The sequence below is a fragment of the Protobothrops mucrosquamatus genome, unplaced genomic scaffold (assembly GCF_001527695.2).
Source record: "Protobothrops mucrosquamatus isolate PMUCROS unplaced genomic scaffold, P.Mucros_1.0 scaffold243, whole genome shotgun sequence".
NCBI classification, from domain to species: domain Eukaryota; kingdom Metazoa; phylum Chordata; class Lepidosauria; order Squamata; family Viperidae; genus Protobothrops; species Protobothrops mucrosquamatus.
In genome coordinates this window covers 612,819-625,067 of record NW_015386593.1, presented here as the reverse complement: position 1 = coordinate 625,067, position 12,249 = coordinate 612,819, and the positions used below count along the sequence as shown (strand labels likewise).

The window sequence follows — 12,249 nt, the reverse complement described above, 5'->3', positions numbered from 1 at the left end:
GAGCTGAAAAGCTTATTGGGCGAGGCTCTTCCCTTTGCTGCATCTCTGCAGGAAGCAGGAAGGGGAGGAGAGAGCCAGCCTGTTGCAGAACAGCTTGAAGCCAGCTTGCCAGGTGAGCAGAAGATTGGAGAGAGGGAGAGAGAGGGGGAGAGAGAAAGAGAGAGGGAGAGAAAGAGAGAGAGGAAAGAGAAAAAAGAAAGGGAGAGGGAGAGGAGAGAGAAAGAGGAGAGAAGAGGAGAGAGAAAGGAGAGGGGGAGAGAAAGAGAAAGGGAGAGAAAGAGGGAGAGGAGAGGGAGAGAAAGAGAAAGAGAAGGGGGAGAGGAAAGGGAGAGGAAAGAGGGAGAGGAAAGAGAAAAAGAGAAAGGAAAGAGGAAAGAGGGAGAGGAGAGAGAAAGAGAGGGAGGGAGAGAGGAAAGAGCAAGAAAGAGAGGGGGAAGCGCAAGTGCCCCCCCCTCTCTCTCTCTCACACACACACAGAGTGGGGGAAGAGGACTGGCAGACCAAGGGCAGAAAGAGGGAGAGAGAGAGAGAGGGAGGGAGAGAGAGACAGAGAGAGCCTTTTGACATCTAAAATGAAGATAACATACACACACACACACACACACACACACCTCTATAATAAAGGTAAAAAAGGATATATGCAGTGTTATTTTCATTTTAGATATCAAAAGGGTTTTGCGGCTCCCAGTGTTTTGTTTTCGGTGGGAAATGGGTCCAAGTGGCTCTTTGAGTGTTTTGGGTTGCCTACCCCTGTGCTATGCAATCTGCCCAAGAGGGAGAGAGAGAAAGAGAGAGAGAGAGAGAGAGAGAGAGAGAGAGAGAGAGAGAGAGAGAGAGAGAGAGAGAGAGAGAGAGAGAGAGAGAGAGAGAGAGAGAGAGAGAGAGAGAGATTTTTTAGTATAATTGTTAGATGCTAAGAGAGTAGAAAGTGCTCTGGTTCATTCAATACATTTTAAAATAGTTTGGATAATTCTGATATCAACCACCAAAATGAAGACAAAACAAAAAAATCAACTCCATATTAAGACTAAAATTACTTTTACTAAAATTCGCTATAGTAATAATGCAGAGACTTGTTAGATATGACTGAATGGAAGAAAAAAAATAGTAACATAATCTTGCAAGCCAGATTACAGATAGTTCTCAACAGTGCTTTTTTTCTTAAAAAAAAAAAAAAAAAGGTGCCGGAACTCACACATGTCATACAACCCGCCTTGCCTACCCTACAAGGTTCCATCCCGAAAAGGTGCCGGAACTCCGTTCTGGGCGTTCTATGAGAAAAAAAGCCCTGGTTCTCAATTTGGACCAGAATTTCCATCATGACAATGCAGTCATAATTCAAGTTGGATCAATTTTATAAAAAAATTTATGACAGTCACAAAGTAAATTACCACCGTCACTAAGAAAATAATGCAGTTTAAGTGAATCACATGATCATTAGGCGAATCCAGCTTACTCAATAGATGGGGTTTTTTTTTGCTAAAAATTGGCAAAAAAACTTGCAAATTGTAATCATGACTATAGGATATTGCAGCCAATTGTAAATGTGAGCTGGTTGCCAAGCCCCCAAATTGCAGTTGTGACCATGGGGATGGTACATCTTAAGCATGAGTACAAAACTGAGTAAGAGTTATTAAACCACATTTGCCAAGGCCATTATAACTTTGAACCATTGTTAAACAAATAGTCGTACGTCAAGGACTATCTGGGTTTCCCTCTTCTTTCCCTCATATGAATTAGAGAGGTATCAGTCATGTTCTTCCTTCACTGTTTGGCTTAAGTGGTATTTCCTTCCTTGTTGCACTGGTAACAGATCCTTCCTCTCCATCAAGATCATTTTTCTTATTCTCAACAGTTGCCTTTGCCAAATGCCGCGACTTAATCATAATGAATCCTACCTTGGTTTAAGAATTTTTTTCCATGGGTGCAGCCTCTGGATATTGCTAATTTACAGCTTTCAGCAATCCCTCTCCAGAGTGATTTATCGCAGAGCTTCTGAGAGCTGTAGCTCTTAACCTCTAGGCAAGCCACCTATACTTTTATTTCTGCACTATTCTCTATTGTTTCTCTTTTAACTTCACCTTTAGCAATTCATATTTTTCAAAGAAATGTCCTAATAGTTAACAGCAAGGCTGACACTAGATATTGAAGCAAAACAGCAGAAATGTATTTTAACACTGCCATTTTGTTTTTTTAATGACAGTATGCAAGCGAACTGAAGTTGCTGACATAATCTTTGTAGTTCATGGATCCAGAGACATTACAGATCTGCAATTCAAGGGGATTCAAAGACTTATGGAAGTAATTGTGAATGATTCAGTTGTGGGCAAAGACAATGCTCAGTTTGGAGTTGTTATTTTTGCGACTGTACCTGAGGAAAAATTTCAGCTAAATACCTATTCCACAAAATTTCAACTCAGGGAAGCCATTAAAAACCTGGTTCCTTTAAGAGAATTCACCTATACAGCAAGAGCTTTGAATTTCGCAAGGGAACGCTTTGGTGCTGCTTATGGTGGCCGAACATTATACCTAGGTATCACAAAGATCATCGTCCTGATCACAGATGAACCAACAACACCCACAGATAAACCTAATCTCTCAGCAGCAGTTCAGGCTTTGAAGAAAGAAGACATCCAGGTCATTGCTGTAGGGATAGAAGACGCAAATAGAACAGAACTAGCAGAAATAGCTGGTGAGAAGGGGAAATGGTTTTTTAGTCCCAGTTACAACGCACTGGACAGTTTATATGAAAACATAACTTATCTTATATGTGATGAATCAAAACCAGGTAACTAGAACTTTTGTTTATGTATACATTTGATTTATTATTAGCATTCATTTTATATTGCCACACTAAACTGAATCTTCTTCTCTACTTGGCGAATAAAGCCACTTGGGATGGACTGGAGGAATTGAATTGGACACTAGTTGAACTTCTTCCCTCATTTTGTTCCTGGCTTCCCTTAATTTGGCAAGGTAGTTTCTAAAAATCTGCATCTTGGCCAAATGAGAAGCAGCTGTCATACACAAATTTGAGAAGGCTGGGCTATGTTTTGTCAGTATGGAACATAGCAAACTTTTGGTAGGGGGTCAAGTCGGGATATTAGGATATATGCTATATATAGTTAAAGAGCAGGAATTTGGTCTGGGAAGTACAAGATACAATAATATATTTTACTTTTCTATGCATCTGATTCATGTAATTTACTGATCTTCATTTGGAAAGAAGTGTATTTCATTTACTTCAGCTCCTCTGTTATTCATATTGCAGAACATTTTTGTTAGGCAATGTAGAATATATAATGCAATAAGTGTGCCACTTCAGCAGAAATAGGACAACAACAACCAGAAGTTCCCCTATCTGCTTACCAAGATTAAATAATATAAATAGCCAACATTAGAGGAAATACAGTGCTGAAAATGACAACTTTCCTTTTCAAAGGTTTCAGTCCTCAAGGCACACATTAGGAGAAAAAAATATCTTGCAGTACTTCAAAGTTTAATATGTTATGAGATAACCTACCCTTTTTTAACATGGTACACTCCAGATCTGTTGAGCATGGCCGTCTGTAAGATATTACCATTATGTTATGTTACATTAGGTTATGTGGTACAAATAGTCCTCAGCTTTCAACCACAATTGGAATTTTGGCCATTAATAGATGCGCTCATTGAACAAGGCATCCCATGACCAGAATCAATTTTGTAGTCATTATGACTCTGGTAGTTAAACAAATCACATGGTCAGTAAGTGAATCATGCAACTGTTAAGTGATCGTTGCTTGTTAGAAGTTGGCTGAAAAGGTTGTAAATAGTGATCATATGACTGCAGGACGCTGCAAATGTTGGAAATGTGAGCTAATCGCCAAGCACCAAATCACAATCATGTGATCTTGCAGAACAGGTCATTTTTTCAATGCTGTTGTAACTCTGAAGCATTGTTAAATGAATTGTCATAAGCTGAGAATTACCTGTGGTATTTTCAGTGCTAAAACGTTATTTGTTAATTTTGCAAAAATACAAAATATTCTATATAAAACAGAATGTGAATTCGTTTTCTGGAAAGAAAATCTATTGATTTGTGTGGAATTATTACCCAATAATAATTTTAGTATTATAGAAGTAAGTGTCACTGAGCTCAATAGAACCTATTTCCTAGAAGTGTTGTTCAGAATATTACCTTAGGTGTGTTGAGAGTTACTTCATTCTTTTGTATCTCACAATCAAATGGATTTTTCTTTCTGCAGCTTGTGGTACTGGAGAGGCAGATCTTGTGTTTCTGATTGATGGATCAGAGAGCATTTCAAAACAGAACTTTTCTACTATGAAGACATTCATGAAAGAAGTAGTTGACAGCTTTATCATTGCAAAGGACAAAGTCCGGGTTGGGGTGGCTCAGTACAGCACATACCCTCAGAAAGAATTTTATCTCAATGAATTTTTTAATAATAATGCCATTAAAAAGAAGATCGATGCAATTGCTCAGTTAAAAGCTCGCACTTTCACAGGTGCAGGTTTGAAATTTGTCAGGAGCTTCTTTGAACCTGCGAATGGTGGCCGACAATATAATGGGGTGGTGCAGTATTTGATTGTCATCACAGACGGGCACTCTGATGACAAAGTGGAGGATGCAGCCATTGTTCTAAGAAAAGATGGCGTCCAAATCTTTGTAATAGGCATTGGGACTAAAATTTCTTTTGAGTTCCAAAAAATTGCTGGCTTTCCTAGCAGAGTGTATGTGTTGGAGGACTTTGAACAACTGCAAAGTGATACAAGGAAGATTGTCAAAGAGATTTGTAATCCTGGTGATAAACCCACTCCAGGTAAGTCTCAGCATTTTAAAAACTCTATACATCTCCATCTTATTTTTTCCACCTCAGAGTGTTTAATTTTATTTAAAAAATGAGATAGTTTTTAATACTTTCTTTTTAAGTAATTGCTTTGCTTCAGTTAAGGATATTTATCTATCAAAAGAGAAAAAATAGGCTGCAATAGTGTGAAGAGAATCCAAGAGGAAATTTAAGAAATACTGAATGCATTTGGTATTAAGGGAATTAGATTATAGTAATTTAAAAGAACACAAAAATGATAACAGGAAAGCAATGTTATCAATCTCCTCCTCCTCCTCCTTCTCCTTCTTCTTCCTCTCCCTTCTTCTTCCTTCTTCTCCCTTCTCATTTGCTGTTGTTACATTAGCCAGGAGACCACAATGCTAGTGCAGAATAGTAGTTTGGCTACCAATTTACCAGGTATGTTGTAGGACATGCTTCCATGCTTCCCAAAGTGCAATAAAGTAGGATGAGCTGGATTCGCAGTAAAAAGAAAGATGAACGGCTCTTACTGCAGTGTCATCCTAGGCCCTTTCCCTTCCCTGGAGCCACCTCATAAACAGGTGCCACAAATAGGAAGGTTCAGAGCCAGCAGGAATCTGACTGCCTGAACAGAGTACCAACTTGTTCCCCCTCCCCACTGAAGTGGTACCTATTTATCTACTCACATAGAACATGCTTTCAAACTGTTGGGTGGGCAGAGGGTGAGGTGAGTAAGCCATTGAGCCTCCACAGCTCTACACTATCCTACTGTGATGACAATTTTAAAATACAATTAAGAAATTACTGTAGTTATATTATGGATTCCATGAGACTCAGTTTTTAATTTAATATATGCTGTTCTATATCTACATGAAACAACCCTGGAGAAATTATTCAGAGTTGGAGATAAAAGTATCACCAATATGCAGATGTCCTCGAGCTTTACCTTTTTATATCAAAACCATATGAGGCAGTGAATAATCTTAAATCAGAATTTGAATATAATAATATATTAGATGAAGGTTGATAAGTTGTCATTAAAATCAGATAAGACAGATGTGTCATTAAATGTGTTTCAATTGCTTCACCATAGTAATCAGTGTATTGGGTATGTATATGTGTATGTATATATCACACTTCTTTGGATCCAGTATTATCGCTAGAGGTACAGTTAGTTTTAGTGATACAGAATTTCTTGTATCAGATTGGTTCTATAGATTATAATTATAGATTATAATTATAGATTAATTATAGCCTTGTCTCTATGGAGATGACTTAATAAGAGTTAAATATTAAATATTGCACTTAAAATCAGATCAGTTGATTCAGGCTAAAATTAGCACGAAATCTCTAAAACTAGAATGTCAGTGATGGAATATATTTCTGAAGACAGAACCTTTGGAAGTCAGTGAGGACCAAGGTACTGATTTATAAGATTCACAAATTCCAATTCTAACCTACTCAGTTATAGCTGTAAGAAAAATTTAGTAGATCAGTCTCACCCCAAATATATTTCTGGAAAGCAAAAAATGTTAATCCAAAATCAAAGTCTGACGAATCAAAATAAAGCTCCAAAGTGGTCAGGACTAGAAGACAAAGAATAGGCAGATACACAAAATAAAAGCAGTGTTTGGCTTCACAGATAACAGTTTTTTTCCTATTTATTTATATGGGATTGCAGATAAGCTGCAACTTGATAACTGAGATGTAGAATGATGCGATTCTCACACATAACTCTCCTTTGAGTGGCTAGTATTAAGTTATTGCTATTTTTACAATGAGGGAAAAGCATGTAGATAAATATGACAGATGTAAATAAAATTTATAAAAAACAACAGTAATAATAGTTATCTAAGTGAGTTGGGCGGAATAGAAATTTAATAAACAAATAATAAATAAATCCTAAGAGTAGGAAATTTGGTTGCTTACCACCGGCCTCACCCTTTTGAATACATTTTTTAAATATTAAAAATAATTATAAGCCAGTTCTGATCAGCCTAAATGGTCTCTATCTATTGATGCTGTGTTTCTCATTTCTTTTTGTAGTATATGGGAACTATTCATTCTTAGCATGTATCTAATGAGAAAATATATTTATGAACTAATCTTTGCATGGAATCCATGATATTAGAAGCAGATGTTTTCTCAATTGTCTGCTCTCATTCAAATTGACAAACTTGAGCTTCCATAATGGTGTTCTGAGAACTTTAACTTCGCTATCCAGGACAAGAGGTTTATGGCCCACAAAGAAAGGAAAGGATGGGGAGTTTTTGAGTGGACCCAAAGTGATTTAGAACTGACAGGCATTCCAGAAAGGGCTGCTTTTTGCAGTTGGAAAGTTTTAAAATTAAGGGTATCATTTCCTCCTATTCATCTGAACATTATTATATAGGTGGTATGAGGCATGTTATATATGATCTATTAGAAGCAACAAGGAATCACCCATGGAATATGTTGGGCAATATCTTTGGAGATTTTATTAGAAATCCAAGAGTCTGGATTACCTGATACCCAAGTTCAAATTGGAATATCAGCTGTCCTGATACAGACATCAAAAGGATCATTGTTAAAGATCACAGAAATCTTCTTGGTGGCAAGGCATGAACAAGCCAAAGCTAGCACATCAAATGTTTATTTCCAGCCCAAAAGTTCACATCTGGGATTATCCAAATCAAACAGTTCCCACAAGTAATAAAAACTTGTTCATAGTAAATTGTAAAATGCTATAGCAACATCTAGTGGCTTGCTTAGAGCCTCTTGGCTCTATCACAAGCTGATCATTTTGTAACTTTGGAAAAAAAGGTTCTTTTGTTCCCTTAAGTTGTTTTCAGAGCACATAATGCAAAACAGTATACCTTTTAAAAACATTTATACGCCTTTGTGCTGGGTGCGCTGACATAATGTTTGTGGTATTTTTTAAAAAATTGTGCCAAATTTTAAGGAAATTCATACATATGCTTAATTATTCCATAGTAACTATGTTGGGGAGAGAGGTGGGGAGAGAGAGAAAGAGAGAGAGAGAGAGAGAGAGAGAGAGAGAGAGAGAGATGCTTCTTCATTTTCAGAAACACTTAAAGAAAAAAAGAGCATCATTCACCATCTTTGTCATCATGCTTAGCTCTTAACACTTTTTATTGAGTAACATAAAAAACAGTAATCCTCATTATTCACTGATTTCATAATTGCAAATTTGCCTAATTGCTAAAATTTATTTGTAACCCCAGAATCAATATTTATAATGTTTTTGCGATTATTCATGGACTTGCACAGAATAACGGAAAATTTGAGTTGACCAGTTCCAACATGGCCATCCGACATGCCCAGCTGAGGTTCAGTATTTGATAATTTGGTCTTTATGATAACTATAGAACATAGTAAATAATGAGAATCTGTATGTTTTCCTTAATAAACTATCTACTTCAAATGATAAAATCAAGCAAATATGTGGGCTTGCTCTGATCCATGTCATGTCCAGAATTGCTTGATTGCTGGAAAATTTCATTATGCTGACACCTGCAAGATTATTGCAGCTAAAATATTCTGCCACTTGTCTACACTACTTTAATTTATTTTTTGCATCATTCCAACTGGGCTAACACCAGTTTTTTTTTTAAAATACCAGCGTTAAGATATTTTCAGCAAATAACAAAAAGGGTTTATTGGAATTTTTTTCTTTGGGTTGTTTACTATTAGCTTGTTTGGATAGGGATATTGTTTACTTCTTGATTATTGGTTTGATGTTAAACTTGGTGTTAAACTGTGCTCATCTGGGTGTTTATTGCTGGTGGGGAAGTGCTTTGATCTTTTTGTTCTCTCTTTGGCTTGTTGATTGTCTCTTTTGCACAGTATGTAGATGCTGTTTATGTCTATGTGTCTATTGATGGTCAATTTGTCACAGTGCCAGTCTTCCAGAAATTCTTTAGCATTTTTGGACTTGCCTTAGTCTTGGATGGTCACAGGTTCCCAGTTGAACCCATGGTTATGTCTGTCCATATGAATCTTACAAGAGTAGCAGATCGCAACCACAACCACCAACTATTAATCAGAAGACATGATGAAAACTCTTTAATTTCACAACATATGAACACACTTAACCACAGTTTGGTTAATGAAATGTTTGCAGGAAAACAACCAAGCTCAGAGAGCACCAGGGTCCCCTCATTTCAACCCTGAGCTACAAATATACTCCTAGTAACAATAACAATAGTAACAATAAATCAAGTGTTTCTTTCAAGCCAGATTATATTAATTGAAGATTACCCAGATATTTTGACTACAAAATTTTTAATTTTCACTATTTTATTCCTATTCTCAGTCCTGATGGAAAGATTGTAGATGAAGATAACTTTCATAATTGCACATTTTCCTTCCCTTTTTTTTTACAGATTGTGAGATAGATATTTCTATAGGGGTGGATATCTCTGAGCCTGTGAGGTCTCCATCTGCAGCCAGTTTGAAGGAAAAAATACAAGCATTCTTGCCTCAGATCATTCAACAAATGAGTATTGTAAACAATATCAGCTGTGCTGCAGTAACTGCAGATGACATCAGGTTCAGGTACCAAGTATACACAGAAAGCAGCCCAACTTTGTTTGACTCAGGTTTTGAAAGTTACAGCGATGAAATCTTTCAGAAATTCTGGGCTATACAAACAACTGTGGAAACTCGTTTGACAGTGGACTTCCTGCAATCTTTCTGGGACAGATTGATTACTGTGGACTCTGCCAATGTGAAGGTAATAATTTTGCTGTTGTTTTATGTAGCAGGAATGACCTAAGCACATCTCAACGAATATTGAGTGCTTGCTTGCTTGCTTGCTTTGTTCCAGGCATGTCAAATTATCCTCTGAGGAGTAATCAGAAGTTTTAAAAAAATGAATAAAGGAAAGGAAGTTAAAAGTTCATCTAATGTGAAAACAGTGCTGTATTCCGATCCTTGCAAGGCAGACAAATTGGACAGGGGAGGGCAAGGAGTTTTTTTTATCACATCCTTTTAGGTGTCTGCAGAGTGATGAGTGATGCAATTACCCTACAATTAACAAAAAAATTGGATTGCTAGTCAATAGTCTTGCAGTCATTGTGGCTCATCAAAAGTCCACAATGCCCACAAGGATCTTCTATCTGAGGGAGCTGTCAAACCTATTTTCCTTTTTTAAAAAATGAATGTGGCCAATATCATTTTTATTTCTTGGCAGAATTGGAGGCATATTCATTTGTTTTGAGGGTAGGAAGAAAACTGCTAGTAAACAATTACTCTTAACCAAGGTGGAATCATGGAAACCATGTTTATATATTATAGGTCACAAGGGAAGCATTAAAAGGATAAGAAAGTGGCAGTTATCATACAATAGAAAGAAGAATAAGACTTCTATCTCAGCTACCATGTTTACCATTTTGACCAATTTTCCCAATTGCCCACTTATGGTAACCTGCAGTATGCAAAGATGGCTCTCAGTCCCCCTAATTAAAAGTAATGGTCCATTACAAGGCTCTGTCAAATTTAAGAAAATGAAATATTGCAGCCAGCTGCAAAATCTATCATACAACTTTTTGATGTGCCCAAACCCCCTAAGCTGGGCTTTCCTGCAAAACCCACCTATGTAATATGCCATCTTCATTTGCTGTTTTTCAATCACAGGCTCTTCTCATATTTTCTGATGGACCCGATGATAGGATAGATGTTCTTAAAACTACAGTGGATGGTCTCCGTGGACAAGGTATTCAGATAATAAAAAAGATCTTTGCATTTTACTATTGTACCATAATATTTGGTTATTTGCAGGATAGATTTTAAGGAAAAAAGATGTTTTAATTTTTTGGAGTCTGCCTTGCTTATCCCTTTTTTTTGTTTACTTATAATGAAATTGTAAAGTATTGTCTTTTTATCCATCTTGGAGGTGGTGCATAAATACCAGCAATTTTCGTAGTTTCCAGGATGAAGACAGAACTTCCTAGGATAATTTTATTAGAGGTTGCCAAACAGCATTTTAAAATCATGTTTCTCTTTGAAATATTAGCTAGAGAAATATAATTATGTAGCAATGCAAATAATTAAATGCACTCTGTCTTAGAAGCTAATTTTTTAGCCAAAAAATTGATGGACTACAGTCCTTTGATGCATGATCACTCCAGTGCTTAATAATAAATACAGGGCAATCATTGCTGGAGATGATATTCTGAAACATCGGTGAAAAAAATGTCTAGATACTTTAAGACATGTTGAAATCTTACGTGCCCTGAAGACTCAGAACAAAAAGAGGTGGAAAATCAATCAGCTATTTTTACAAAGTATTTAAAGAAAAATCTGTTTCTGAATAATTGTAATGAAAGAACAGATTCCAACTGTCTTGATTTATCTGTAAAAAATGATATCCTCTAAAAAGAATTCATTTCAAAACACATTGGATATAAAATTGTTATATTTTCCCAGCTGTCTTGAAGGTTTTTTTTTTTAATTTTAGCTAAATGTGCTCAACATGTGTTAAAGAGACAGCTGATTCCAGCAGCTTCCTTGCTTCTCAGAAAACTAAGATCACCCCTACAAACAGGTCTGAAAACATTTCAGGGCTGAAAAAACACCCATGACTTATCTGCAATCATGACTTTATTGTATCAAAGTATTCATCCTTAGGATAGTAACTGAATATATTCAAGTTGCTAAAGTTCAGGTACAGATGGAGCAGAGAATAATAAGTTCTCTGGAGCCATTTTGCTCGTTAGAGAATTAAATTAAGAAGATTCTATATAAATTATAAGCCTAATGACATCAATATTATTAATAAACATAAAACTCCATATTAAGAAGAACTTGGAGCTGCTAGGTCTTAGATTCTAGTTCCCAAAATCTTTCTCCACTGGCTTTCTCCATTTTGATAGACAAAGAATTCAAGATCACCTAGAAGGTTTTGCTATCCTAGAGAATTAGTGAATTCATTTGTTTTTACCTCTTTAAGATGAAAGCACATGGTTTGCTTTCATTATTGGAATCAGTTTATTCTGAAAAAATTGGGGTGTACCCTCTCCCTTGCGGTCCTCTTCCCCATTCTATCTTCAAAATATGTTCCATGGCCGTACAACCCTCCTTAGTAGATGTTTTTTTTTTTTATTGAAAATTTTATAAAAGTTTTACAATATACCTCCCCCCCTCCCCAAACCCCACCTTCCCCTCCCCCCTCCCTCCCCCCCCGACTTCCCAGAGCCAATCACAGGGTTAACAATACAATAACTATACTCTGTCTAGCATTAATCACTATTAGATTAACAAATCTATAACATCCTTTAACTCTCTTTTAAACAAACATATTAAACACAATAATTATAACATCTTATTACTAATTATAAATAATAATAAACTACATTAACACTCTAAGGTTTACTCAAAAAACAAATGAAACTTTTTAGTTCCATATTTACTCTCAATATAATCTATCCATCTTCTC

At 36.3% G+C, this 12,249-nt stretch overlaps 1 protein-coding gene across 1 annotated transcript in view; it reads left to right on the top strand.

The window, feature by feature from the left end:
- The window catches only part of LOC107286071 (collagen alpha-6(VI) chain-like), an 80,086-nt gene that overhangs the window by 35,070 nt on the left and 32,767 nt on the right, over positions 1-12,249 (top strand). Inside the window, exons 10-13 of the mRNA XM_015814366.1 lie at positions 2,204-2,788; positions 4,248-4,823; positions 9,197-9,546; positions 10,449-10,527. Coding sequence (XP_015669852.1) covers positions 2,204-2,788; positions 4,248-4,823; positions 9,197-9,546; positions 10,449-10,527 — 1,590 coding nt within the window. The remainder of the gene's footprint in view (positions 1-2,203; positions 2,789-4,247; positions 4,824-9,196; positions 9,547-10,448; positions 10,528-12,249) is intronic.